Here is a 27,981-nt window from a genome sequence, read left to right as displayed (position 1 = left end):
TTAGCTTCATTCCTTCTAAATTCAAGTAGTTTCTCCTGGAAACAGACAGTCTGTAACACTGACACTTTTTGATGTTTCTGATTTAAAAAATAATTCTTTTGCCTCGGGAATCTAGCCCCAAAATGAGAATAGTGTGTTCATGGTGCTTTATTTTTAGATCTGCATGCTTATATTTTAGAAAAAGTAACTCCTAAAGTGCTTTAAATGCTAACCTTTTATTTTTTTTTATCTGAGAAGTGCAGGCATGTATGGGTTTTGTGGCTCTTTGCCAAAAGATTATCATTTACATAAATATTTCTTTCAAAGGCGTAGTTTAAGACATTGAGCTCAGGAGGTTAGAATAGAGACTTCAATCTGCACACCAGCAGTGGGCTATTGGCTTCTGAACAGTAGCTTTGTTCATCGTATTCGGAACACTGTTCGCATTCAGACTTAAGTAGAGCTGGCATTAAAAATCAGCTAATTTGTTTCATGTGATTCATCAGCTGTGTGTTTTATTTAAATCTATGTCACATTCTCTTCTGGCTTTTTATTTTGTAGATTGAAGTGTTGAAGTAGGCCACTCTTTAACTCTTCAGTTCCTGACTTGAAAAGTGACTTTATTTTTACTTTTCCAGTGTTGAACTCCTGTCTAGAATACTAGCAGTAAATATATATAGCAAATATATATAAATATAAATAACTAAAGTGTGCATTAAGGATCTTGTTTTTTTTCACCATCTGATATTTGATTTAAAACATTTACAATCAGTTTAGTTGTAGTTTTATATAAGGCTAAATAGAACAACCTAAGGCAATTGCTAAATATTAATGTAAAATATGCATTTCTCAAATTCTGTGGAGTATACAAGTTATACTTTGATACTGCCATTGTTCTTATTTTTTCTTTTGGCCCCTCACGCCTTGAGATTAGGAGTACTTTCAGTTTCTATTAGATTTCATTAAACTCACAGGAGAATGAACTGTTCCCATTATTTGAAATTGTAACCTTTGAGTGTCAAGTTTGTCTCCTCACAGAAACAGCACTTTTTATTCTCTTAAGGCTGGAGTCTCTGAAGTCTTAAATGCACTGAGCTTCCCTAAAGTGGATAACTTCCCCAGTGCCATCTGGACAATGTCTCATAATGATTTGCAGAATCAGAGCCTTTGTTAGAATAGGCTACACTTGCTTGTATGCTTTATATTTGTTACATTTTTCCTGTGCTATAAAGTAACCTCTCCCTGTGAATCAGGTTTTTCACAAACACTGTTTATGACAGTGTGGTATGGCAGTATCCTCCATCTGGTAGGTGCACGAACCATTGTTTTCTGGTAAAATTTATAGGAATTTGTTAATTCTACTCCTAGTATATGGCAAGAATGTAGTAAAACATCAGATTGAAAGATTAACACAGCTGAAATACATTTTTAATGCAATGGAGTTGCACTTACTTCAAGCATATAGCATTGAGTCTCAATTATTTTATTTTTCTTAACATTATAAAGTAAGTATTCTGTGTAATCTGCCACTTTTGTCTCTGGAATAATCCCATGGTACATAAAATTCTCCTCTCTATGGAGGATCTAAAAATAAAGATAAAAGATTGTTGCTTTTAAAAAGCAGACAAATTGTGAAATAGGGTAAGATGGTTCAGCTAATGGTAGACTTAATTAATTAACTCTATTAAAAATACAACTCAATTACAACCAGTTGGGGGTTTCTTTTAAGTGTTTGTGTTTTTTCTTTTCAAAGACACAATGTGAGTGTGAATTTATTTAATGTAAGAGATGCCTGGTGTACTGATTTACTGAGTGTGCATGAATTTCCTTCCTCCCTTCCCGTCCATGCATCAGTGTACTCATTTCTTCAATGGCAGCATTGGTAGTTGCCTTAGCTCTTTTAATTGTCCAGTAGTTGGAGAAAATGCTTGCAATTTATTTTAAGCAAGTTGCAGCAGCTCACAGAGCAGCCGACATATCTAAGCTGTTCCTCTTTGTCATGGAATTGTAGTCTTAATATGTGTTTAAAAAAATAATAATTAATTTTATATTTATATAAAGTTTTTTGGGTTTTTTTTTCTCCTCCTAATTCTCTTAATATTTTACTTTATATACAGTGTGGTTACTTCACTGGTATCCATACAGAGTGGTGTCACAGTCACTTTATAACCATTACTGTAACTATGTTCACCATTCTCAGTACATTCTTTCACTATTTACATTTTTGTTATTCTGGGTGTGAGAAATGCTTTTTCATTTTCACAATCTTTAATTGAGGTTATCATTTCTCATTTTATATGAGTTCTATGAGACTAAACATCAAATAAGATAGGTCCAGCTGAACAACATCAGCCTCCATCACTTGCTAGGAACTTTTCATGAACTTTCACAAGACTAACATTTAATGCTTTTACTTGTTCCTTCCTGAAACTCCCCGTTATACTAATGCTCACAAAACCCCCACTGTTGCTTGACGATAGGCTTAATGCATGAACAGTCCCTTATATTGATCATGTCTCATGGTTTTGTTGTTTTCATTTGTTTGTTGCTTTTTCTTAGAAGGTGAATTACTTGAAAGCAGGTGGTGGTTGTTTTCCCACTTTTTTCAAGGGATACACAGTTAAATTTTGATCAACTTCTAAGATGCCTGTTTCTATTACAGAAAGTTAGGTTTAAAAATGAAATTGTTTTTTCTCATGGAATTTCTGAATTGGGTATAGAAATTTGAATAGATATTTGGGGTTAAAGTTCACAAATGTTAACTTCCCCTTACTTTGGATTTGACATTATTGATGTACGGCTTTGACATTTCTCTGAAGCATGACATTAGATCAGGTTGTTCAGCAGTTTGAGGGTTTTTTGCATATTAGAAAACATTACATTAATCTTTCTGCAGACAGTGCAGCTCTTTATGGGTTCTCTTATTTTTCATAAAACAGGGAGAATGGGTCCAAGTGTACTAGTATTTCACCCTAGAATATTACTTTGTAAACTGAAGTCATACACTAGTAAATACGGTTTATGATGTATCTAATTTCACCCCCCAGAATTTCAAAGAATATTCCTACAACTAAAGATGTTGAACCTCTACTTGAAATTGATGCAGATATACGGAACTTTGAAGTATTTTTATCCTCAAGAACACCTGTCCTTGTTGCACGTGATGTAAGAACCTTTTTGCCTTGTACAGTGAACTTGGATCCCAAGCTACGAGAAATCATTGCAGGTGAGTATGCTTTTAAATTATTGAAAAATGACATATCTGTTGTTTATTTTAAGTAGAGCTACTTGGTGTGTCACACAGAACACTCATTTCTTTATAAAATCGTACCTTCAAATTGTCAGATTTGACTTCAGATTAACTTCAGTTTCACTTAATAGTTTTGCTGCAACAGCCAGACCATCCTGTACTAAAACTTCTGTTTTGGAGAGTGAATTCCTCTGTTCTTGTTTTGCAGTGTTTTAGGAGATGGAGGAAACCAATACACACAACGATATTTCAGCAGAAGGGATGCAAGTTGATTTCAGATCTTTGTTAACTATTTTGAAAATATATGTAAAACCCTGTAGAAATGAAACAAAGCCTTCTCCAGGCTGAAGAGCCCCAACTCTCAGCCTTTCCTCCTAGGAGAGTTGTTCCTTAGAATCTTATAATAGCTTAGGTTGGAAGAGACCTTGAAGATCATCTAGTTCCATATGAAGGGATACTTTTCATTAGACCAGGTTGCTCAGAGCCCCATTCAACCTTATCTTGAGCACTTCCAGTATTGAGGCACACATAAGTTCTCTGGTCTACCTGCTCCAGTACCTCATCACCTTCTTGGTAAAGAATTTCTTCATAGCATCTAATCTAAACCTTCTCTCAGTTTGAAGCCATTCCCCCTTGTCCTATCACTACATGTCCCTGTAAATAGTCTTTCTCCAGCTTTCTTGTAGGCTGTCTCCAGGTGCTAGAAGGCTGCAATTGGGTCACTCCAAAGCCTTCTCTCTGAAAAATCCCAATTCTTTCAGCCTTTCCTCTTAGGAGAGGTGTTCCATCCCTAATCAGTCATCTTTGTGACCTCCTCTGGACTTGCTCAAATACATTGATATCCTTTTTCTGGGGATCCCAGAGCTGGATGCAGAACTGCAGGTGGGGTCTCACCAGAGTGGAGCACAGAGGCAGAATTCCCTCCCTCACCTGCTGCCCGCAGTGTTTGGATGCAGCCCAGGACACATTTGGCTTTCTGAGCTGCAAGGGCGCGTGGCGGGGTGAAGTCCAGCCTCTCATCTACCAGAGCCCCCAAGTCCTTCTCAGCAGGGCTCCTCTGTATCTGTTCCCCCAGCCTGGCTTGTTACTGAGGGTTGACCCAACCCAGGTGATCTTGTTAAACCTCATTAGATTCCCATAGGTCCATTTCTTGAGCTTGTCCAGGTTGCTCTGGATGGCATCCCATCCCTCAGGTGTGTCAACTGCATCACTCAGCTTGGTGTCGTCTGCAGACTGGCTGAGACTCATCTCTTCATTCATGTAATTAATGCAGATACTAAGTAACACTGGGCCCAGTATGGACCCCCGAGGGACAGCACTTGTCACTCATTTGTCTGGGGACTCTGAGCCATTGACCACTACCCTCTGGATGCTATTGTCCACACCCAATTTCTTATCTGTGTAACAATCTACTCATCAAATGTATCTCCAATGTAGAGAGGAGGATATTGTGGGGGACTACATGATAAGCTTTGTAGAAGTCCAGATAAATTATATTTGTAGCTCTTCCCTTGTGTCCACCGATGCAGTCACTCCTCACAGAAGGCCACAGGGTTGGTCAGGCAGGACTTCTGTGTGGTGAAGTGTTGCTGGCTGTCTTGAATCACCTCTGTACTCCATGTGCCTTAGCAAAATTTCTCCGAGGGGCTGGTCCACGGTCTTCAGAGGTGAGGCTGACAGGCCTCTAGTTCCTGGGGTCCTCCTTGCTGCTGTTTTTAAGAATTTGCAATCTCTCCATCTCTTCATGGAGAGGTCAGCCTCTCCACCCCTCCCCTCCTTCCTCTCCTGTCCCATTGAACAGCCTACAGCCATCAATAGTTGCACTCTGGTCATAGGATTGATCCACCAGGTGTCTGGAATGACAGCTACGTCACAGCTTTCTAGCAGCACGGTGGCTTCCAGCTCCTCCTGTTAGTTGCCCACTCTGTGTGCACTGAGGTAGAGGCATGTCAGCTGGGCTGTGAACTGTGTCACCTTCTTAGAGGAACACCCTTTAATTCCTTTGAAGTAGTTCAGTGGTGTTTCCCTGTTGGCTTCTGTTACCTCAGGAGTTCCTGGCTGATCTCCCTAAGACTTTCAGTGCAGAAATTATTCCTTATGTCCAGCATGAATGTCCCCAGGCACAGGTGCCTTTCGTGGGGAGAATACAGGGCCTCCTGGATCTGGCTTTTTTCTGGTGGTTGTTCTATCTCAGGGAGGCCAGTGCATGATTCCAGCAGTCCATGTCCTCTGGCTCTCTCATGCTTCTTAATCTTTCTGCTTCCTTACTTTAACTGTCACCAGGCTGGACCAGGGTTGTCTGCCTGATCATGTCTCACACAGCTGTTGTCTCTACTACCATCTGAGACAGGCTCTGGGCCCCGCTCTCCCCACCAGCCCACCCCCACAACCTGAGACCTGGATGGGAGCTCTGTCTGTGTTGTCACATCCTTTCTGGTGAGTGCAGAGGACTATAGGTTTGTCCCTTGTGGATGCCGTACCTGAGCTCCTTCCAAGAGGGTGATGACCACCAAGGGAGCTCACCTCTTCACTGGGGTGACTGCACTCTTCCTGTACCCCTGGCCATACAAACTACCTTGTCACACTCCCTGGGTTGAGGCTTATTGGGGACCTTGGTTGCTCTGGCATCTCCCAGGTCTTGGTAGCACCTGCTGTGAGAGCATTGACAGCCCTTGCTCGATCAGAAGAGGCCCCTGGTTGCAGGGATTTGTCACTGCTGTAGTACAGACCAGTCTTGGAGCAGCTTCTCTTGGAGAATAACTGTTAGGTTCCTTTATGCCACATTTTTAACAAAATTAAATGTTTAGAGAGATTTAATATGCTACATAATTTTATGTGATAAACTGTTCTAACTTTCCTAAAGACTCCTGTGTAGATATAATCATCAAGAGAAATCAACCAAATCCAGCTGAAATTTGACCTACTTGATGTTCTACTTGATGAGTTCTGATTGGAGTTAAATATACAAAGATGTATTGTAGTGAATTGACAAACAAATAAGAACTTTTCCAAATACTTCAAGCAAAATCTTATTCTTGTTACCAATTTATTTTTCAGACGTTCGTGCTGCAAGAGATCAGATGAATATTGGAGGACTTCCTTATCCCACCTTGCCTTTGCATGAGGCACCTGCTAGAGGAACATCTCTGTTCAGTCAGCCTTCCTCAGCTTGCTCTTCTACAACCTCTTTCAATGGACCTTTCAATAGTGGAGTTTTATCCCCCCAGCCTCACAGCAGTTACTATAGTGGTATGACAGGACCTCAGCATCCATTTTACAATCGGGTAAATAATCGAGATCCAATTAACATTCTTCTGATGTAGTCTGGTAATACTGCAGATGTCATCTATTAAATATTAAAATACCCATGCAAGTTTTATTTAGGGTTGGAGAAAAGTCCAAAAGTTGACAAGTTTTGCAGTAATGTTCAGTCACTGTTGTCTGGGGAAGAAACATGTTAAATGGCATCAGAAAAACAAATTACAAAGGGGAAAATATAATACTGAGAGACACTGCTCAATTGTAGGATATTGCATAGGGTTTTTTTCTTTGTGGGTTTTTTTTGGGTTTTTTGTTCACAGACATTGGAAGGGATCTTGTCTTTTTTTGGTGACTTTTGTTAAAACATACAGAAACTCAAGTGGGGAGATAGATTATAAGAATGTGTGTCTGTCTTCCCTTTTGTCTTAAAGTTATTCCCCTTTGTTTTAAAGTTATTCTGTGATCTTTTCTCAGCTGGTGTTGTACTAGTTTAAAGGAATTAACATGAATTGCATAAAACATACATTTTTGAGCTATTTGTGGGCCTCAGAAAACATAGTCCTGGGAATGGCTCATGTGAAAATTGAATGAAGTGCTTCACTGTACAGTCAAAGAGAGTCTAAACTTTCTGGTTTTGTGGGTTGTATTTGGTATTTTTAAACTTTATTTTAAACTTTTTTTTTCTGCAGTACTATCATGAAAAGACCACAGAGAACTGATATAAGTCATAGCTTACTCCTATATGCAGGAAATAGCCTTAACATTCAATAGATTTGACTGTAGATAAACATATAACCTAGTAAGCTGAAAAGTAAATTGAGTTATTCCTAAATCAGCGTATGTTAACCAAGGCAAAAAAAATGTATATGTACACTTTTAAAGTTATCTATTCTAAAATTATTCTTATATTCCTTCAAGACAGTGTGACAGTATGCTGTTTTATTGAAAAGAACGTAAAATAACATCTATTTTGAAGTAGTCCAACACTGATAAATGCTTGACACATGAATATTTGTGCTGATATTAGCTCAGCTTAGTCCAAGTAACTGTTTCCTTGGAAGCCCTGTTTTTGTGTCTGTTTTGCCCTGTTTTGTGTCACTGTACATGACAAGGTTTAAAGTCAGGGGTGATAAACTGTTGTAACCTGTATGGGGGTTTTTGGTTGCAGTAAGCAGCATTAGAGAAACAATTACTGGTGAATCATAAGCTGTTCTTGCAAAGAGCTTATTTATTCATTTGTGTTAAGGCTTACAGACCTGCTAACTTCATTGCCCGCTGAAGATTAAAATACTTCAATTTTGGCCTTTCTCACTGGAATTTTATACAGCCCTTCTAAAGTATAATTGTTTTTAGTGTGTTAATAAATAATGTCAGAGAACTGTCATTGTGGAGATGATGGAAGGTCAGAGCAGCAGGCAGGTCTAATTGGGATTTCCTGGGTGGGAAAGAGGAATTACGGTATGTGAATACTTTTTTTTTTTTTTTTTACTTTTCTTTTTTAAATTTTTTTGTAAAAAGAGGAGAAAATTCTTTAATATCCTGAAAAAATGATGTTTTGCTGCATCTATTAAGCTTTGTAGGCTATCTGCAGACTTGAAGAGCAACTCTGCACTGGTTTATGCCCAATATATATTTATACTGATCTCATATTTTCATGATACCTGTATTGTACTTCAGATGAAGATTGAGTCTGTAGTGCTTGGCCTGTAATGGAGAATTAATCCCACAGCTGGTAAACAATGGAGTAGCTGAAATGGACTCAGGAGTTGATTAGAAGTTATGAGAGGATTGTGGGATAATTGCCTTAATGGACAGATTTTTTCCATTGCTTTGTAGTTTGATATCATGCAACCAGCAAGCTCCCTGTGTGTTTCAGGGAAGAGGCTCTGCAGTGAGAGCTGGGCACTTGAATGCAGTTTGATTGTTAAGCATTTCATGCTTGAGGGTTTTCCACATGGTTTAAGCTGTCAGTGCAAAACTAAGGCATTAAATTATTCTGTGGTATTTTCTGGGAAATAATCTCTCTCAAAAAAAAAGTTTGTATTATTTGTAAAATGTGCCTTTTGACAGTGAAATTGTGGTAATTCAGTGAACTTTCCTGCATCCTTTTATACTAGCCAAATAATAAGGCACATAATAGTAAGGCAAGGGCTGGGTCACCAAACTTCCCCATTTAGACTAATGGTTACAGTGAATATTGTGTTACTTTGTGTGTTGGAAGAGTATATGAAATTTTTGTGGTAATTGTGTGAAAGTGCTCAGAATCTACCTCTAGCAGCTAAGAATATGGAACCATTTTCATTTTCCATAAAGTACACGAAGTTGTAGCATATGCTGTCTACATAAATGATATACTCAGAAATTAAACTAGAATTTCTCTGTTGGTTTAGAGCTACTTCTAAATACAGAAGTTTTAAAGTCCTTATTGGCAAATCTAAAGTGGAATATTTCAACAAATTTTACTCCTTTCTCATAGATTATCCCTTGAGCCATAGAATTATTACTCTATACTGAATTTGGTGCTGTAAACTAATCAGAATCTTGTCATGTGCAGAAACACAAATCAGATAGTATGTTCTCTTGTGAAGAATCTGGATAATACAATTTTGAAAATGCTACGCATAGAAACATCAGAAATACAGCCATTGTTTTGAGATTTCTTGTAGGTTTTTATGGTGTTTTGTTGGTTTTTAGTTATTTTGGCTTTTTTTATTATTTTGGGAGTTTTATTGAGAACTGGGCAATGAGTTGAAAGCAATTCTGCTATTCCTAAAGTCTAAATCAACACTCTCCCTTGCAATGGTATTTGTATTGAACAACATGCATTAATGTATTTTCAGCAAAACAAAGCTCCAATACTGTCTGCTATAAGCATCTATTCATGTGTTTATAAAATCTAGTGTCTGTGGAAGCCCTCAGGTTGGGTGCCACAAATATGGGAAGTTCTAGTGATGCTATTATGTATCACACTTTTTGTTTATTTGGTGCAATTGTCTTGGCTATTAGGAATGACCCAAAGTTTTACTGAGCATCTGATTTTTAGTTTAGAGAGTCAGAGAGTGAAATTGTCAGAATCATTGTTAAATTATCATTTTCCCATATTAAAAACAGATGTTAGAGTGTAGCTATCAAAACCATTCTGACTCTGTTCCTCCAGAAAACTATACCAAAGCACCCACTGGCTTGGAGGAAAATAAGGGGGTCATTTGCTGAGTGATTTTGAAGAACTCTTTCCAGAGCTTTTGATTGAATTCTGTTCAATGGTTCAATGCAAAAATTAAAGAAAGCTATTAGTAATTGCTCTTTTTTACGTTATGAAACTCAACTAGAGGATGTGTTTTGTTGTAATGATTTTTATTTTATTATTACATTTTGATTTGTGTAATTGTTTGTCCCTTTTTTGTTACACCTTTTTTTTTTCCATAGCCATTCTTTGCCCCATATCTTTACATGCCAAGGTATTACCCTGGCAGTTCTCATCTCATCTCACGTCCACTAAAAACGAGTTTGTCCAGAGATCAGAACAATGGCCTAGTAAGTATTTTGAAGGGTAATTCAAATGCTAACCTAGACAATAAATATAGTGGGTAATGAAAATGAAGGTTAATTATTATGATTCTCTGTTAGACAAGTATAAGCTTTATATTATAAATATTTTAAGCAAAGGTGTTATTAACATGTAATGTAAATGTATTTTGTTTTAACTTTTGAAATTCCTTACAGAGCAAAACCAATTCTAGCATTCATGAAGATTAGAGGAGAATGACCTATGATACTGGCAAAAATATATTAATGAAAATGCCAACTGTATTATAGTACCTAAATAGATGTAGTGATAGAAGAAAATGACTGCTACTTGTAAATTTATGTTCAATCTTTTTTTTAGTAATATGTCACAAATTCTTTGTATTTGGAGAAGATAAAATTGCATCCTTTAACATAGTAAAGAATGCTAGAAACTGGAAGATCAAATTTAAATTTTAAAAGAAATATTTTTAATATTTAAGTAAAACAAAATACATTTTAAGTGTTTTTGCAAGAACATATAATTCAACTTTACCCATTAGAAGGGCAAAACTAGCAGACTTTTCTAGCTTCCTACAGAATAATAAGTTTTGTATTTAACAGTATTTCTTTTACTGACAGATGGCTGTTCAAATGGAATTATGAACTAAGGAAAAATAAAGTAAAAGTCTCACTTGTTGGTTCACTTTAATTCTAGGGTGTTGATACAATGAGCAAGGCTGTTCGAAGGTGGTAAAAGCTTTAATCACTTAAAACAAATGTGTTTCTATTGAATTATGTATTATTATGAGATCATTCTCATTCACTGTTTACTTCATAATTTTTGTTGAGCCCTTGATCATTTTACCCAAACCATAATATTTTGTTGTTGTTAGGATGTTATCAAGGAGGATGCTGATGAGGGGCTTCCTTCACCCACAGACCCCTCAATGGTAAATGAGTAGTCATGTGGTGTGGAAATTTTAGCATCTCATTGCTTTTTCAGCAGTAATGAGTCTGCATTAATCATAACTGCAGTTCACTAACACTGCATCAGTGGCTTTGGTGGGCAAATAGAATAGTTGAAAACTAATGTAGTTCGTGAATGAATTTAAAAGCTAATATTTCACTTATAAGACGTACTCTATTTTCCCTTGTAGTTTTCCCCTTGCCTTTCTCAGTAGCTGTGGTGAGCTTTCAGTAAAGTGTTGTGGTGGCTAAACAGAGTGTAGAATGATAGCTGGTCATTCAGTGCTTAAGTTTTAGAAGTAATTGTTTTTCTCCTTCAGTCAACTCTCTCACCTGAACCCTACTTCTTTAGTTGGTGACATAAAGCTATTGCAGGTAACACAGTATAAGGCAGCTTTGACAGGAAATGAAAATGAAAAATAAATGGAAAAATAAAACATTGATGGTCATAATCCTATTCTTGAGTCAGAATGTTAACAGTTACCTTTTCTATGACTTGTTTTGTTTTATCCTGAATATTCATACTTAGGATGTCATCTTTATGGTATATGTTTTAACTCTAATTATGGTAATCATGATTTATACCAAAACAAAGGGTTTAATGTGACTGTCCTGATTATCTTAATATTTGCTGCTAATAGTTGTTGATGACAGTTAGAGTTTGATTGCATTTACTTTTTCTTTTAGTAAAGCGTTGCAAAAATGCCTTTCTACTGTTGTGCAATGAAAAAAATCAAACCCCACACAGATTCCAAACTCTGTTAAACTGTACCTGACTTTCACTGAGAAACCATGTATGTACAGTGCAATAGAAAAGGTGCACTAAATTTCTCTCTCCAAAGTAATTTGCTACCTTGTGTGAAGGGATGACTTCGGAGTAATTTTTCCTTTGGAAAAGCCATCCTTCTGTTTGATTCCCTATCTTGGTATCCCATTCTTTCCCCAGACATTTGAGACTTATCAGTGCAAGGAGAATTAAGGACTTTCTCAAAAGTATTAGGGTGATGGCTTAAGAGTGTGTGTCCCTGTGAGTATGGGAAGGGACACAAGCCTGGAAAAGTAGGATTTAGTCTTGGGGCAAAGTAGCAAATGAGTTCCAGCAGCAGAACTGGAACTGCGTCCTCTTCAGCTAGCTGCTATGTTTGTATCTTAACACACATTTAGGTGCAGCCTCAAACAGCAGTTTGAAAGACTCCTGTAAGTTAAGTAACATATTGCCTCTAAGTAAGAAAATACAGGAATTAAAACATTAAAAAGAAACTTCCTTTGAGATAATGACAATGGAAGATTTTGTTAGATCTGTTTTTAAATTTATACTATTAAATTTATACTATTATGAGTCTGTAATGCAGCGTATCAGATCATATACTTTTCTAAGACTTAGCATTATTTAACCTGTGTTGTAAATCTAAAACTTTGAATTTTTTTTAAAGTCTCTTGGGAAGTTGACAAGAAGATGTTAGTCAGGATATGATATGTGATGTCTTATCAGGGTTTCATGTACTTTAAATCAACTTCTTTTGTCAACTTTATTGAATTTTCTGTGAGAGGAAACAATATTATATCTGTGTTATGTGCTACGATTATCTGTAGATGATGGGTACAATAATTTCACCCAGCTATTTGGTAGCTCTTAATTGATGGGTCGTTGCTACTGTATAAGTGATCCAACTTATTAAATGGTTTGGTGCACGCAAAGTAATTAAATAAACTAAAAAAACCTGCACAAAGTGGTTAATGAACACTGAGATGTGTAATTGGTTTGGTGATTGAAAACAAGAGGAGCATGTAGAATCAAAATTGTCTTTCATGCTAAACTGGCAAGGAGCCAGAAATGTTGCAACTTCTGTGTAAAATAGAGAATAATCATTGTTTTGAAGGTTTTTGTCATAACAGGATGAAAAAACATGATTACTCAGTAGTATAATTTTTTTTTTAATACAGATCGTAATTTCTGCTTATTGCATGAGTTGACAAAGCTGTGTGGAGGCTGTTATGTGATCTAGTTATGGGTCTGCCATTGTTGTCAGTCTGATGTTGGAGTGACCAAGTTCTAAAATTCCAGACTGTCATCATTAGTCTCATAATATCTGCATAAGTCTAGGTTATCTTAGTAAAAATCAGGAATATTTTGAGTGTAGTCATCCTGTGTCAAGAATTTTGTGTCAGCCACCTTCTATAATTAGATTGTGTTGCTGATGATAAAACTTGTCTATCTCAGACCATAGTTTACTGTTGTTTGCTGAATGGATCAAAACATAGATAACAAACTGGTAAGTTGATCATATACCATCTTTTTAGTTGTATCAGCATGAAGGTGCATTGCAAATTTTTGGCTATCTTGAATCTCTAATTAAAATAGTCTTATGATCCCAGCCTTTGACATCTGTAATGGAGACAACCATGCATTTCTGCTGGTTTTACTGTCCAAATGCTTATTTCTGAATAACTTCAAAAACTTCTAGAGAGCCCTTTTGAAGAGTTTGTAGGTGGATTGTAGTGTTACCAGTCATGGAATGGTAACATGGAATGGTTCACAGAATTCCCTTTTATGTTAGAAATCAAACTAGCATTAGAAGTGCTTATCTGTCATAAACTTTATTTTGTGCTTTAGTTTGCATTGTTAATTTTGACTTCTTAGGAAATAGCTTGTTCCAGTATAATTACTTTGTTTGAATGCAATTGTTCATACTACACTGAATATATAATCCCTTAAGATGTAGTAGGTGTGCTTTGATTGAGGACTAACGTGGCCCAGAGCAGGTAGTAGAGATAAATATAGAGTACTTCTTAAGAAACTGGAAGTACTTTTGAAAAGTTTGAGCATGAATGAAAATGTATGGCACGGGAGTTTTCTTATGGATTTTCCAGTGCTTAGTGTAGCATTTTTGTGCTTTGAATATTTGTGCTTATAAGAAATAACTTTTATATTCTGTGGGGGCTGCTGGTTTGGTTTTGGGGCTTTTTTGGGGGAGTGGGGGCGAGGGGAGTTGGCAGATTTGGTTAGATAGAAGTTTAAAAAATTATTTGAGGTACATTGGTAGTATAATTTGATCTTGAAAGAGCAGGAGGATGTTTCATTAGAAGGAGGATTTTCTGTCAGAAACATGATTAAAATTCTTATGCAAAATGGAATATAGCAAGTCATTTTTTTACAAATGCAAAATAGAATACTCTGCTCATAAAAATAGTATTTGTATAGCATATCCTAAATTTATATTTTGAAGGCTTATTTTAAAAGTTTCATCACATATGAAAATATCCTGTGTCTGTCCTAACCCTGATTTCCTCTGTTTACTTCAAAGCATGTTCTCTCTATGTTCAACCTTTGTGATGTCACTTTAAGCTGTTGTTTCTTTTAATTCTGTTCTGTCCTTTTCTCAAAGCTGTGTAAGTCTGGGTTAAACAAAAACAGACAGGTACAGCCACTTTCTGTGAATTCTCATTCACTTGTTTCAGTCATTCCAGAAGCTATCATACTGGTGCTTCATGCTGGGCTGTCTGTAAACTAATGCTCATTACTAGCCTTGAGGTTTGTTTTGACAAGCTGCTTTTAGCTTTTGCATGGCAAATACTTTTCAGACTAATGTTCTCTAAGCATCTCTAACAAAACCACTAAGGCTGAAAAATGTGTCAGTTTAAGTACAGTTTTAATTCACTTACATGATGACAATATCCCTAAAGCTATTACATTACTTATTCTTCAGAGAGTGCTTTTCATAAAGAATGATTTGGATTAATGCGCCTCTATTTCAAGCAGTTCACACTTTTACAAAAATAGTCTAAATATTTCAGCTTTTACGTATCCTTTTTATACACTGAAAGCAAAGTTTCTAAACTAGGTCTTAATGCATGCAGAAAGAATTGCTTGTCCTTGATTGTTAGAAAAATATTTTGATCTGAATGAGAATCTGTTAAATTAGAAGTATATTAAACTTTTCTTCATTTATTTCTGGATATATCATAGATAATGTATTTAATAGATTCTGAGAACAAAGGCAACTGCTAACACATGTTGCTTAGGGATCATTTATTTTAGTGGTGCCACAATGTAATTTTGGCTATAACAGTTTCTTTTATTTTAATTGATAAGCTTTCTTTCAAAACAATAATTAAGATTTGAATTAACTTAGTATCTTGTCTTTGTTGATGTATTATCTAACTCATACCAATAGTAAATAGTTTGTATATGAGGAAATAGTGGCTAAAGCTGGTATTCTGAAGAAAAACCCACGGTGATTTCTTAAAGAGGAAAATTAAAGATGTTCATAAAATAATTATATCATAAATAGATTATGGAGAAGCTTCATTCTGTCATTTCGATCATTTTGATAATTGGCTTATATCCATGACATGATACAGATTTTTGATGCACTAAAAATCAAACTAAATTAAGACAAAATTTGTCCTTTAGATGCCTGTATGATAACTAATTAGATATTGTGGGCACCTAATTGGGAGACATTGCAGAATCTGAAAAGTAACTGGCATGTCCTCTAAAGGAGTACCAAGCCCTAGTTTAAGTGCCTAGACTGGAGTGGAAATTAAAAGTTTAATTTTTCTGCAGTAATTTAGGTAGATTGCCTTCCCAGAAAATGGGATATATCTTTTGTTTGTTTGTTAGCCAGATGACATGACATTAAAAACATTAGGAATGGTTAAAGAAACAAAGATTGGTGCCCCGGCTATTTCCAGGCAAGTGTGTGAACTGCCAGGTTCAAATTCCCCACAGCCCCCAGTAGTGTTCCCAAATGAAGCTGATAGTTACATACTTTAAAGTACATTTCAAAGACACCTGGTGAAGAACTTTGGGGGAATTACATATAATATGATCTAAACTTTGAAACTCAGAGAAGCTTGGGTGGTGAGTGTGCCTAGCTCCCCAGATCAGGATATCTTTGATAACAATAAGTCAGAAATAACTCTGAGGTAGAAAATAAAGGGGTTTTGGATTGCTGCCTTGTAATTACTAGTTGAATAAATTATTTGTAAATATCCTCGTTTCGATAACTCAGATAAGGTTAATGGCATTCTCTGTGGTAACTCTTGGTTTTTGTAAGCAATATGTTGGGATCTAGTAATTTATATTAATTCTGAAAAATTAAGCACCTTCAAAACAAATAAACATGGGGACACTATTACAACTCCAAAAGCAGTCCTTATTGGTGATTTGAAGAATATAATAAAATTTGGTTAATTGGATAGTCAAGATGCACTTTTCTATCCCAAGGTTTGTGCATGTGATGATGACCTCTGAAGCTTAGAAACTCTTTTGCATCTTCCCAAAATGAGCTGTTTGGTGCACAGTCTACAATGCTGAGCCAAAAACTTCATGTTCAAGATAAAGGAAGAGTGCAACCTCCCTCACAAATGGAGAACGTACAAATGTTTTCTAACTGATAGAACTGATTCTGGTTTTGCTTTTAGGAATTTAGAATCACTAGTGTAACTGTGTATAGGTTCCTATCCAGGGGGAATGTGTTTTTTTTAAAAGAACATACTGCCTTAATATACTGTCTACCTGCAGATGCATTTGTTTTAGTTTTCCACCCTTTCTTTGAAATTCCCAGAAGCTAGCAACATTAACAGGACAACTCTTGTATTACAGAGCTGAATTATAAATAATTTCTACCTGAATCTTGCCCAAGTTTGAGGTACATCCTCATAGTACCTTGTAGGGCATTTGCAGTGCTGCTGTTTCAGTACTGTGGTACACAGCCCCTTGGCTGATCTTGCACAGAGCTGAAAGAACCTTTGGAAAATGAACAGTTATTGTTAAAATTACCCAATTAATCCAAGTAGTTCAGGAGTTAGTTATCTTTAAGTGTCTTTGAGTTTTAGGTCATCTTTGTTTGATAATAAACCAGGAGTTTTTAAGATGGAAAAATGTAAGTTGTATCTGCATTATTTGAGAAAAAATCCCAAACATCCCAAAACCAAACTAACTACTAAAGTTAGGGGAAAACTTGTGAGTGAAACTGCATTGTAAATTGATTAACCTGTACTTAATATTTCTGATTTTTATGTTTTGTTTCTTAGAATTATATAAGAGGGTTATTTTGTCACAAAGGCAGGACTCAAGATGCTGGCTTTTTTCTCCTATAAATATGTATAATGAATGTTTTCCAATATATAGATATTCTGATAGTAATTAAAAATGCCTGTGCATTCTTATTCTGATCTCTTAATTTTAAAATGTAGTTGAACACAGCTTGATTTGTGTTAGTGTGTATTGTGAATTTCTGTGGGTACTGAATACTGGAACAAGTCTTATGTGCACATTTTCTCACTTACAGGGAGCAGGAGCAGGCACAGGGTCAGCCACAGGAGTATCGCATGTATCTCTGAGCACAATGAGTGTGGAAGCTGTGTGTGAGAAGCTAAAGCAGATAGATGGTCTGGACCAGAGCATGCTACCTCAGTATTCTACAACTATAAAAAAGGTATCAGCTGAATTTCATTAATGTGTTTATTTCCTAAGCATGGAGATACACAAGGAAAAGAAAATATTTAGTTGCCTCTTCTCTTGAAAATGTTTATTTAAACACATCAGATGTTAAAATTACATCCTAAGTTCTGTGCATGACAAGTTTGAAGGACATTTTAATACAAGCATTCATTTTTCAGAGAAAATGCTCTGTTGAAAAGGACAAATAGTCAGAAATATGAATGCTGATATGATTAGTTATTCTGAGAAAAGAAGCAAGAAAAATGTTTTCAAAATTGCTATGTGTGATAAAAAAACAAAAAGGGTTGCAAATGTGTTGTAGGTCTAGTTAGCAATATCCCTTCTTTTTTCTCTGTGAAAAATTGGCACATCTCTCCTGTTGTAAAAGAGTGGTGAAGATGGTTCAATTTCTTCATCACAGTCCATATCTACTTGCTTTAGAAAAAAGTCACTGTATGTTTTTCTGCCTCTCTTTTCTGTGATAGATACATTAACACAGAATTATTTTTTGCTCTTTAACTTTTTTTTTTCACCATTCTGTGTGCTCTTTTTTGCAAAGAAGGAAGGGAAAAATATGAAGGTTGTCATTAGTCAGCTGAGCTCACTTTGTCCTGCAATCTATCATCTTAAATAATACAGGAATGATTTGATTCAAGAATTAAGAGACAGGTTTACCATAGGAAACTTCAGCAAAGGTACTTAAAGCAAGAAGTAGAATTTTTAGATTGCAGGTCTAAGTTAAGCTGCAAAAAATTTCAGTTCCTTCCATTGCTCCAGAGTGCAAGAATGTCCTCATCAGTTATCTCTAATGAGATTCCTCTAATTTATAATCTTGCATTTTTTACAAGGGATATAATGTAAAAAAGGAAGAAAATGGCTCAGCCTGGTCCTTTTCCTGGTTTGACTAAGACCATCTGCTGGGATATGGGAACAAAACCATTGAGAGTATAAGCAGAGCTCTCAACTTGGGTCTTCCATTTTCTGTTTTCTCTCCTAAGGCATGGCTCCTCTTTTACATTCTGTCCATACACTGATACCTGGTATAAAGAGAAATACCTCTCATTGTTATATAATGAAAATGGTTCTGTGTTGAATTTAGTGCTTTTGGAAGTTAAGCACTTATATAAACGTGCCACATATAAGGAATCACCTTTCTAGAATATAGATGTTCTTTAAGCACTTCTGTGTTGATCTCTGATTGATGATGAACATTAGAAAGAAGTCTAATCTTCTATCCCTGGGCATTTCTGATGATGGGAGGAATGTAAGACTGTTTTATGCAGAGAGGGAACTTAATGGAGGTAGTACTTGATCTTAGGTGCCTCAAGCCAGGGGTCAGATGCTGCCTGGAACTTCATTGTCCGATTATCTTCAAATGTGTCTGCAGTCCATTTGTGTTCTGAGTTGGAGAAATTTAAGCAGATTAATTGGCTTATTGTCTCTGAAATTTTTCACCACTTATATGTTGTTTCCTTAAGTCTGTATATAGGACACTATCATATTGCCTTTTATGTACAGTAATTTCACAATTATAAGCTGCACCATTTTGACTAAAATTTTGATCCCACCCTGGAAATGCGGCTTACACTCAGGAGCGGCCAATATATGAAAAAAGTTCTGAAATTTCCCAACCCGGAAGGGCAAGCTGAGGTGCCAAGCCCAGTACCTGCCAGTAAAACCCGGGATTGCGCCATTGTTATAAATTGGTTACTCTGTTGTGTGGCGGGTGGAGGCGAGCTCTGTGCCTCCCTCCCGCTGCTGCCACGGGTGCGGGCGGGCTCCGTCCCCCCCTCCCACTGCTGCTGAGGGTGCGAGTGGGCTCCAGCTGGCACCACGGTGCAGCGCCGGGCCGGGGCAAGGGAGCCCGGTGGCGGCGGTGCAGGGAGCGGCCGGCCCCCAGCGGCTCCGCCAAGCGGCAGCGCCGAGCTAGGCCACCTGGCCCCGTCGGCAGCCCCGAGCGGGCCGAGTCCACCCGGCCCCGAGCCGAGCCAGTAAACCCCGCGATTCCATTCCGGTCCTCACTGTGAACAAGAGTGTGGCTTATAATCAGATGCGGTTTGTAATCGTGAAATTACTGTACACATTTTTAATGGGTTTAATATTTCCATTTTTTCCCATGACACATTGGTGTTTCTTGTCCATCAGAAGTCATCACTAAATATACTCCTATGAAATCACATGGTTATTATATAGAATTGGACTTAATAGTGACTTTGGAAAATTTCACTGTTAATCTGCATCTAGCTTTACCTCTATCTTTTTAGTCTGTTACTACCATGCCATAAGTCTTGTGTCCATAATTTACGTTATTTAGTTTTATTTTTTTTAGGCAAATATAAATGGTCGTGTCTTGGCTCAGTGCAATATTGATGAACTGAAAAAAGAAATGAATATGAATTTTGGTGACTGGCACCTGTTCAGGAGCATGGTAAGAATTTCTGTTCAGTGTTCACATCATCATAAATTAGTCTTTTTCAATACAAACCTTTTTTTATTTCTGGTTGCTTCCTTGTTGTCATAATCCCTAAGCTTTTCAGTATTATCTTAAAGCATGAATGCATCTATTCTGTTACTCTGTCTTTTTGTCTAAAGAACTAATAAGTAACTGTTTGCCTATGGATTTGCATCTTAATTGATTGTGAATTCTGAAGTTTTGCCTCCTTTTTTTGTGGGATATGTTTTTTCCTATATGGGCTCCTGTCTTGATTTGAAAGACAGGTGTCTGCTAAGGAAGGCAGGATCCTGTCTTGAAATGGAAAATGTAAACTCCCTCCCTCCAAATTATTATAATTTTGAAATTATGGAGTTCTCAGGCAATTATATGGGAATAACAGTTCTTTACTAGAAAAATTAAAATAAAAATACGATAATACAAAAACAAAACACTGACAGAGTCAGAATACAACCTGACACCCCCTCAGTCAGTCAGGGTGTTGGTAGCAGCCCGATTAAATGGTGGCTGCAGTCCTCCTGGAGTGTGACAGATGTGGTTCTGTTGGAGCAGTGGTCCTGTAGAAGGACGCAGCTCTCCTCTGAAGGTCCAGCGATGATGCGGAAAGGTCTGGTTTTCCTCTGGAGTCCAGTGGAAAAAAGGCTGCTCTGACATTCCAAATCTCATATTTTATCTAGGTAGGAAATGTTTGGCTCCTCCCCCTGGCTGGAGCATCTCCCAGTGTGATGATGTAATTTTATCAGTCATGCAGTGGGACTCAATGCCCATTAACAGAAGATACCTTCCTGGAGGAAGGAGGGTTGTGGAAAAGATAAAAAACAATGCCCCACCTAGTTTTAACAGATGGTGGTAGAATAGATACTTTTGGTCATATCCTGTATTGCCACCTAAGACAGTTCCCTTTTTGAAATTTTCTTATTTTAATGAAATTAAGTTCTGAAATGGCCAGAACTTATATATTTTTTAAATCTCTGTCCTGCTCTTGAAGTTAATCGGGGAATTCCAAGTATGTGTAACAATAAGTGGAAGGAGTTGGCCAGCCAGGCTGTTACAGTGAGGGTTATGCATCACAGTGAACTATTTTCTTTTAAGTATTTTTAGATTTTTGTCAGTTTTCTTTATTGAAATAACAGCATGTCTTTCAATTGTAAGTCAGTCTTTAAAACACCAAGAATTACATTATGAGATTTATTGTTAGATACAAAGTGTTTGGTTTTGCTTTAAAAATTGTAATTTATCACTTACTAGTTTTATAAGAACTTAACTATTTTTGTGGTATGTGAGTTCTTTCAAGGGTTTGAGCAGTAATAAGAATAATTTGTAAATGCAAAAGAATTATGAAATTATTTTCCTCTGTACTTTTTCGTGATCAAAACTGCATATACAGGTACACTTCTATAGCTGTGAATTCCTCGTTCCTATTTTTAATTGAATTCTTGTTTATCAATTTTGAGAACTTCTTCTATTTATGTAATTACACTTAAACTCTCTCTCTTTGTGTGTTAAGATACTTGAAATGAGAAATTCAGAAAATCAGGCTGCTCAGGAAGATCCTCGTGGAGCAACGGAGCACGGTACAACTGCGATGGCTCACAGTGACCTTACTCGCCGTCCTGGCCATAACACTGAGCTGCCTCACACTGAGCTGACAGGTCTTGCTGGTCAAGCTCCCTACACACTGAACTTCAGCTTTGAAGAACTCAACACAATTGGTCTTGATGAAGCTCCTCCACGCCATAGTAACTTAAGTTGGCAGGTATTTAATAGAGAAATGTACTCTGCTTGCTTACCTGTATGGAAAAGAGGTTTTTTCCAGTCTTGAATATAGACAAGACAAGAAATAAGTCTCTAGGGCAGTTCAGATGCTCTCAGTTCTCAGTCTTGGTAAAGCCTAGTTCTGTAGAGATGTGAACTGTAACCATACTCTGAGTTGAAGTCTTAGGTCTTTGCCATCTGAAAACAGTCCAGTAATCACTCTTCAGAACAAAAAAGCTATAGCTATCATGCTTTCTCATCTAGCCTAGGGTGGTGTCTTCCAAGGCTTCTGTATTTTTGTATTATTCAGGTGTTGTGTATGAAATATTTTAGCTATGTGCTAACTAGAGGCTAGCCCAATCAACAAATGTATTTGTTAGGTTTTTGAAAATGGACATTTACAGTGCTCCATGGCATCAGAGCCTTGTCCTTACAATGCATAACCTGTTCATACATTCCAGAACTGACATCCTTCTCCAGCTGTGGTTTCTGCCATAAGTTGTGGGCAGTTTTCTTCTGCATCTTATGAGAGCCCCTGAAGTGTTGGATTTTCATTTGTCTGTCTTTAAGAAATTACACAAATCAATTGGTGGCTAAGTAGTAGTTAGAATTTAAAAAAAATCCAGAAACCACAAACCCAATGGGGTTTCATCTTTAAAAGTAAATTATAAAATCTTGAAGGTGCAACAAAATAAAAAGACACTCCAAATCCCTAACTATAGGTGATACCCAGAGATAGATTTCTATCCCAATACTTCTGAGTGTGTGCATGCACACTTGTGCATGTTTGTAGCATACTAATTACCCTTACTGCCCATTTCCGTGGAGTATCAATGTATGTTTTTTCTAGACCAAAATGGTATTACACACATTTAATGTATTTGAATAAACAGGGCTTCTGATGCCTATATAATTATCTGAAGTTGAATCAAAGGAATGAGAAAGGTAGTTTGTCCTTAAGAAAACATTAGAATTCACCTGATAGAATTTTTTAAGTCAATATTGATTAGTATTGCAGCTTGCCTGTTGTGGTGAGCTGACCTTGGCTGGGATGTCAGGTGCCCACCAAAGCCTCTTTATCAATTCTCTCCTCGGCTGGGCAGGGGAGAGGAAATACAATGGAAGGCTTGTGGGACAAGGTAAGGGCAGGGAGAGATCACAGGGACCATCATTGGCAAAACAGACTGCGCTTGGGAAAACTAGTTTAATTTGTTACCAATCAAATCAGAGTAGGGTAATGAGAAATAAAACCAAATTCTAAAAGCAGATGAGGGGCAAAGAGGGTTATGTTTGTCAGGAAACTGAGGTTTCTGAAATCTGATATATGCAAAGGAATTCTGCCAGGATATATTGAAGTAGGTTTGGTGGGGGTCTTTTAAAAATGTTTTTGAGAGCTGTTCAACATTTAGATGAATTCTTGTTGTCTTTCTAATATAAAATGTAACTTTTGAAAATGTGTGAAATTATTTTAAAACCCCATTTTGATGTACAAATCCAGTTTTTATAATTATATACTCAAAAGAGTTAGTCTCAAATGCACTGGATAAAATGGTTGTTTCGTGGAAATTCTCCATTATGGCAACCAACAATAAGAATATTTTCTAAGTTTACTTTGTATGTGTGCTTCCATATATGTTTTTATAGTAAGCATATGTTAATTACAATGTTTACAATTTCACTTTCATAATCTCATTTGCAGCAACAAAAAGAATAATTTAAGTACATATTTAATGCTCTGAGTTATTTAAGAAGATTAATAGAAGTGAAAAGAAATAGTTCATTTAACTGTTACCTTTCTCTCTTCTGTTTTCTCTTCTTTTTTTTTTTTCCAGTCACAAACTCGTAGAACTCCAAGTCTTTCAAGTCTTAACTCTCAAGATTCTAGTATTGAAATATCAAAGCTTACAGACAAGGTGCAGGCAGAGTACAGAGATGCATATAGAGAGTATATTGCTCAAATGTCACAATTAGAAGGAGGTGCCAATTCTACCACAGTAAGTGGGAGGTCCTCCCCTCATAGCTCAAGTGCTTTCTATATGGGCCAGAGCACATCGGGGGGCTCCCTGCACTCCAGTGCAGAACAGGAAAAAGGAAAAGATGGTGAACAGAAACAAGATGATGGAAGAAAGTCCTTTTTGCTGAAGAGGAATGATGTTGATTACAGTACTTCAGGTGTTTCTACTAATGATGCATCTCCTTTGGATCCTATTACTGAAGAAGATGAAAAATCTGATCAGTCTGGTTCCAAGCTTCTCCCAGGAAAGAAGTCTTTGGAAAGAACAAGTATATTCCAGGCTGCAGATTTAAAGCTTAAGGGAGTTACTCTCCGGTATCAGAAACTTCCCAGTGATGAAGATGAGTCAGGAACTGAAGAATCAGATAATACTCCACTTCTTAAGGAAGGTAAAGATAAGAAAACAGATATAAAAATAGAGAAGCAGCCCAAATCTCCAGAACATGGTTCTGAACCTATTAGAACCTTCATCAAAGCAAAGGAGTATTTGACAGATGCCCTTTTGGATAAGAAAGATTCGTCTGACTCTGGTGTAAGATCCAATGAAAGTTCTCCAAATCATTCCCTCCACAATGAAGGAGCAGATGATTCACAGCTTGAAAAGGCAAATCTCATTGAGCTTGAAGATGACAGTCACAGTACAAAAAGAGGAATTCCACACAGCCTTAGTGGCCTTCAAGATCCAGCTGTGGTTCGCATGTCTATTTGCTCAGAAGATAAGAAGAGCCCTTCTGAAAGCAGCCTGATAGCAAGCAGCCCTGAAGAGAGCTGGCCAGCCTGCCAGAAAGTCTATAATTTAAACAGAACACCTAGTACAGTCACCTTAAATAACAACAGTGCTCCAAGCAATCGAGCTAATCAAAATTTTGAAGAAATACAAGGTATGAGAGATCCATCTCAAATTATCTTGCACCCTGGTTCGGGTTCCAATTCAACTGCAGTTCAGAATGAGAACCTGAAGACGGTTGCTCACAAGCGAGGCCAGCGTTCAAGTTACGCCAGGCTTTCAAAAGATTCATCAGAGCTCCACACTGTTGCAGCCTCAGAGGGGGCTGGTTTTGGAGAAGAGCGAGAGAGTATCCTGTGAAAAGCAGCCAGGTTAAAAAGAGTATGCTCATGAATTGTAGCTTGGAATGCTTTGTCAGTCTGTGGTTACATTTATCTCTGTAGTTCAAGCTTTCTGTATTGTGAAAGAAGGCCTAGATTATTTTCAGTCATTTTCTCTGAAAGGAGGAGTAATTTTTACAAGATGCAAGCTACTTCAGACCTTCCCCACATATAAAAGCAGTAGTAGTCAGCATGGAAAATCAGTTGTTAAAACACTGCAAAGGTTTGGTCAGGGGCAGATTTTACAGAAGTATGGTTTGATAATGAAAAGTACAATATCATTTTGCTTTTCTCTTGGGATATGTGTTACTTATCCCATTGAAACATTCCATTAATTGTCCATATTTGCAAGTAAAGTTAATACTGCCCATCCTTGCCATTTGATACACAAGATGCCACAACTTTGAATATCACAACCTGTGACACCCTTACCAAACTTTGCATTAAGTTATGAATTAATGTGTGCAACATAAATTACATACATTGAAATTTGAGTGTTAAGGTACTTGTTTGGCTATGTGTATGCTTTTGCTCTCTGTATGTTCAGTAGTTACTGTTGAATTTGTGAACTTTGGGTAGAGTGGTGATAAGGTTTGTAAGGAACGTTGTCTTGATGTGTCACTGGAATTGGCAGTTATTTGTAAGGTAATACCTTATCAGTGACTTAGTGGATCCATTATTTATTATAGGTACGCAATTTTGCAGTCACAGAATAGATGGTCTCAGTAGATGCAAGCATCACATTAAAATATTGTAAGGATAAAGCATGAATATGATGTTTGAATTTATGAAGCATTTGTGGCTGTGTGAGGTTTTTCCTTGGTACAGTGTTCATAATTTGGTTATGGAAAGAAAAATAAGCAGTGTTTTCCATTTTAAAATTAATGCATACCTTCTGGAATCTTGTCAAAGCTGTACTCCAGCTTCTTTATTTCTGAAGTACAGTGTTTGAAGATTTTTTTTATCATAAAAGTGATGTACCTGAATGATGTAATAGCAAATACTTGTACTGTCCAGTGACATCTGCATGGTTTTGAGGAAGAATTGTTCAAGGTAGAGTCTGCTAATAGAAAGAAAATAAAAAATAAATTGGCATGTTGGGCTTGTGTCCAAATTTCTTTTTATTTGCAGTATTTTGTTTCGTCACTTGATTTAACAAATGTTAAATCCATATCATTATGGGTTTCACAGATTCAATTTTTTAAAATGCATTAAAGCAATGTAATTTTTAATATAATATTAAATAAGTATAAAAATACATTTGATAAATTAAATTGCCAAGACATTTCTAAATGAAGTGCTGTGAGCTGCAGAGAAGTGGACACCTCTCACTAGTCCAGAGCAGTATTCCTGCTGTTTTGGCAGTCACATGTGCTGATAGCTCTGCACAGCTTTGCTTCTGTGTCAGTGCATCTCCAACCAGATGCTTCCCAGGGGACCTTGTGGTCTTAGCCTTTGTTTTCCAAATCAAGAGGATGCATTTCTACGCCAGAGTCAACAGAAGTGTTTCTGCCTTTATCTAGGCTCTCTGTTTTTTCATTCCATGGATGACTTATACTTACAGGACTGGAGATATGATCTGTACATTTCTGGATTTGGTTGGTATGTTATTTGGTTCAATTAAAATTTACTCATCAGAGCATTACAGAAGTACTGTGTGCACTATTAGATTAATAGATCAGCCAAAAAGCCTTCCAAAACAAAATAGGAAGCCCCCAAAGCCTGTGTAGCTTTGTAATACTTTGCCAAATCTTTGGGAACAGATTTTTGGGTTGGGTTCTTAGTCTTAAAAATAAGAGTACATTACTCTGCTCTCAGACATTTTTGGGATGTAAAAGTTTTTGGCAGAAAGATACTTATAATCATTGCTTTGTAAGAAAAGACAGGTGTAGCCTTCTTCATTCAGACGTACAGTATTGACAAAAGATACCAATTATTTTTAATAATTTAATCTTAAATCCTCCAAATTGATGAATGACAAATTATCATATGGTTTTGAGGTATTTTTCTTCGTGTAAGTTTTATTCCTCAAGTCTTCATAAAATACCAACATTGGGATGAAAGAGGTGGTTGAGTGGAACACTTTCCAGTGTTTCTGTCTTGTGTTCACTAATACCAGTGGAATTGCTTACTAGGAAGCAATAGTTATTAGAAAGTGCCTTTGTAACATGGCACACAACTTAATGCAATTCTCCCTTTGGGTATGTTAATCCATGCCACACATAGCTTGTGGGCACCTAAAGTCATTTCAGTTCCAAACAGTGGTTCCATCCAGTTTCATGGACTGCTTTAACTGCATTATATAGTAATGCAGGCTGCAGTTTATATCATCAAGTATGTTCATGGACTTTTTATTTAATGCCTTCCTAGCAAAATTCCTAGAATTGGGGAATATGAATGCTTCATAGCCAGTTTAAGAACAGCATGTCATAAAAGCTGGCTTTTAACAGGACAGTAAATATAACTGACACTCAGAATCTGCTAGCATAAAAATAACTAGACAGAGTGAATTTTTCTTTTAAGTTGTTTTTTATGCAGGTGTTCATAAACCAACAGAAGAAACTGTGCTAGTGTGATAAAGGGAGAGAGGAGAAAACAAAGAAGGAAATGGAATACTTAATACAACACAGTAGTAAGTGTCCTATAGTATGTAACAGAAATATATGTTGGTTACTGTAAATATTTAATGGTTTTTCATATGTAGAATATAATGGAATAACATTTGCAAGAATTATAAATACACTGCAGTTTCCTAGCTGAAACTTGGGTTTTTTTCTCTACCACAGTTTCTATGGCTACTTGCTTGCATAGTTGCACAATTTTTTGAGTTAAGAAACCATAAACAATTTCCAGTGTTGAAATATTTAATGTTAGCTCTGTGACTTGCGGGAATCATGGAACCCAAGAGTTCCATGGAAAATGGAAATGAATGAAATGTATAAAACAATAAGACAACTGCAAACTTATTTCTGGTACTCACAGCTTTCCAGAACTCTTGTAATGATAGTTTATGTATCCACTCTAATTTTGGATGGCTGATCGTAAAGGAACTTGAAACCATGACTACTTTGTCTAACTGAATCTTAAGAGCGCAGTTTGGCTTGTCCTCATGTTATGATGCCTGGATAAGATTGCATGGTAGGGTGAAAATAAACCGCTTTTGGAAGGAAAAATTGGATGCAAGAAACATTCCAGGTTTTATATGAGCCTCTTGTGGCTATTTGCCAGCCTTTTCCAGGACT

The 27,981-nt window shown here is 36.8% G+C and overlaps 1 protein-coding gene across 5 annotated transcripts in view; it reads left to right on the top strand.

Moving 5' to 3' along the window:
* The window catches only part of KIDINS220 (kinase D interacting substrate 220), a 76,367-nt gene extending 50,529 nt beyond the window's left edge, over positions 1-25,838 (top strand). For 2 of the 5 annotated variants that reach the window (XM_033055690.2, XM_033055689.2), the window contains 8 exons: positions 3,027-3,205; positions 6,287-6,513; positions 9,917-10,024; positions 10,891-10,947; positions 17,260-17,406; positions 19,741-19,839; positions 21,371-21,619; positions 23,451-25,838. In XM_033055690.2, the coding sequence (XP_032911581.1) occupies positions 3,027-3,205; positions 6,287-6,513; positions 9,917-10,024; positions 10,891-10,947; positions 17,260-17,406; positions 19,741-19,839; positions 21,371-21,619; positions 23,451-24,719 (2,335 nt within the window). In that variant the 3' untranslated portion in view covers positions 24,720-25,838. Of the gene's footprint in view, positions 1-3,026; positions 3,206-6,286; positions 6,514-9,916; positions 10,025-10,890; positions 10,948-14,349; positions 14,383-17,259; positions 17,407-19,740; positions 19,840-21,370; positions 21,620-23,450 lie in introns of all 5 variants that reach the window. The other 3 variants (XM_033055691.2, XM_033055692.2, XM_033055693.2) reach the window with 3 other exon arrangements.
* Positions 25,839-27,981: the final 2,143 nt, after the last annotated feature.

The sequence above is a fragment of the Catharus ustulatus genome, chromosome 3 (assembly GCF_009819885.2).
Source record: "Catharus ustulatus isolate bCatUst1 chromosome 3, bCatUst1.pri.v2, whole genome shotgun sequence".
Taxonomy (NCBI): domain Eukaryota; kingdom Metazoa; phylum Chordata; class Aves; order Passeriformes; family Turdidae; genus Catharus; species Catharus ustulatus.
Note: the sequence above shows the minus strand (reverse complement) of the source record. Positions and strands in the feature narration are given on the sequence as shown.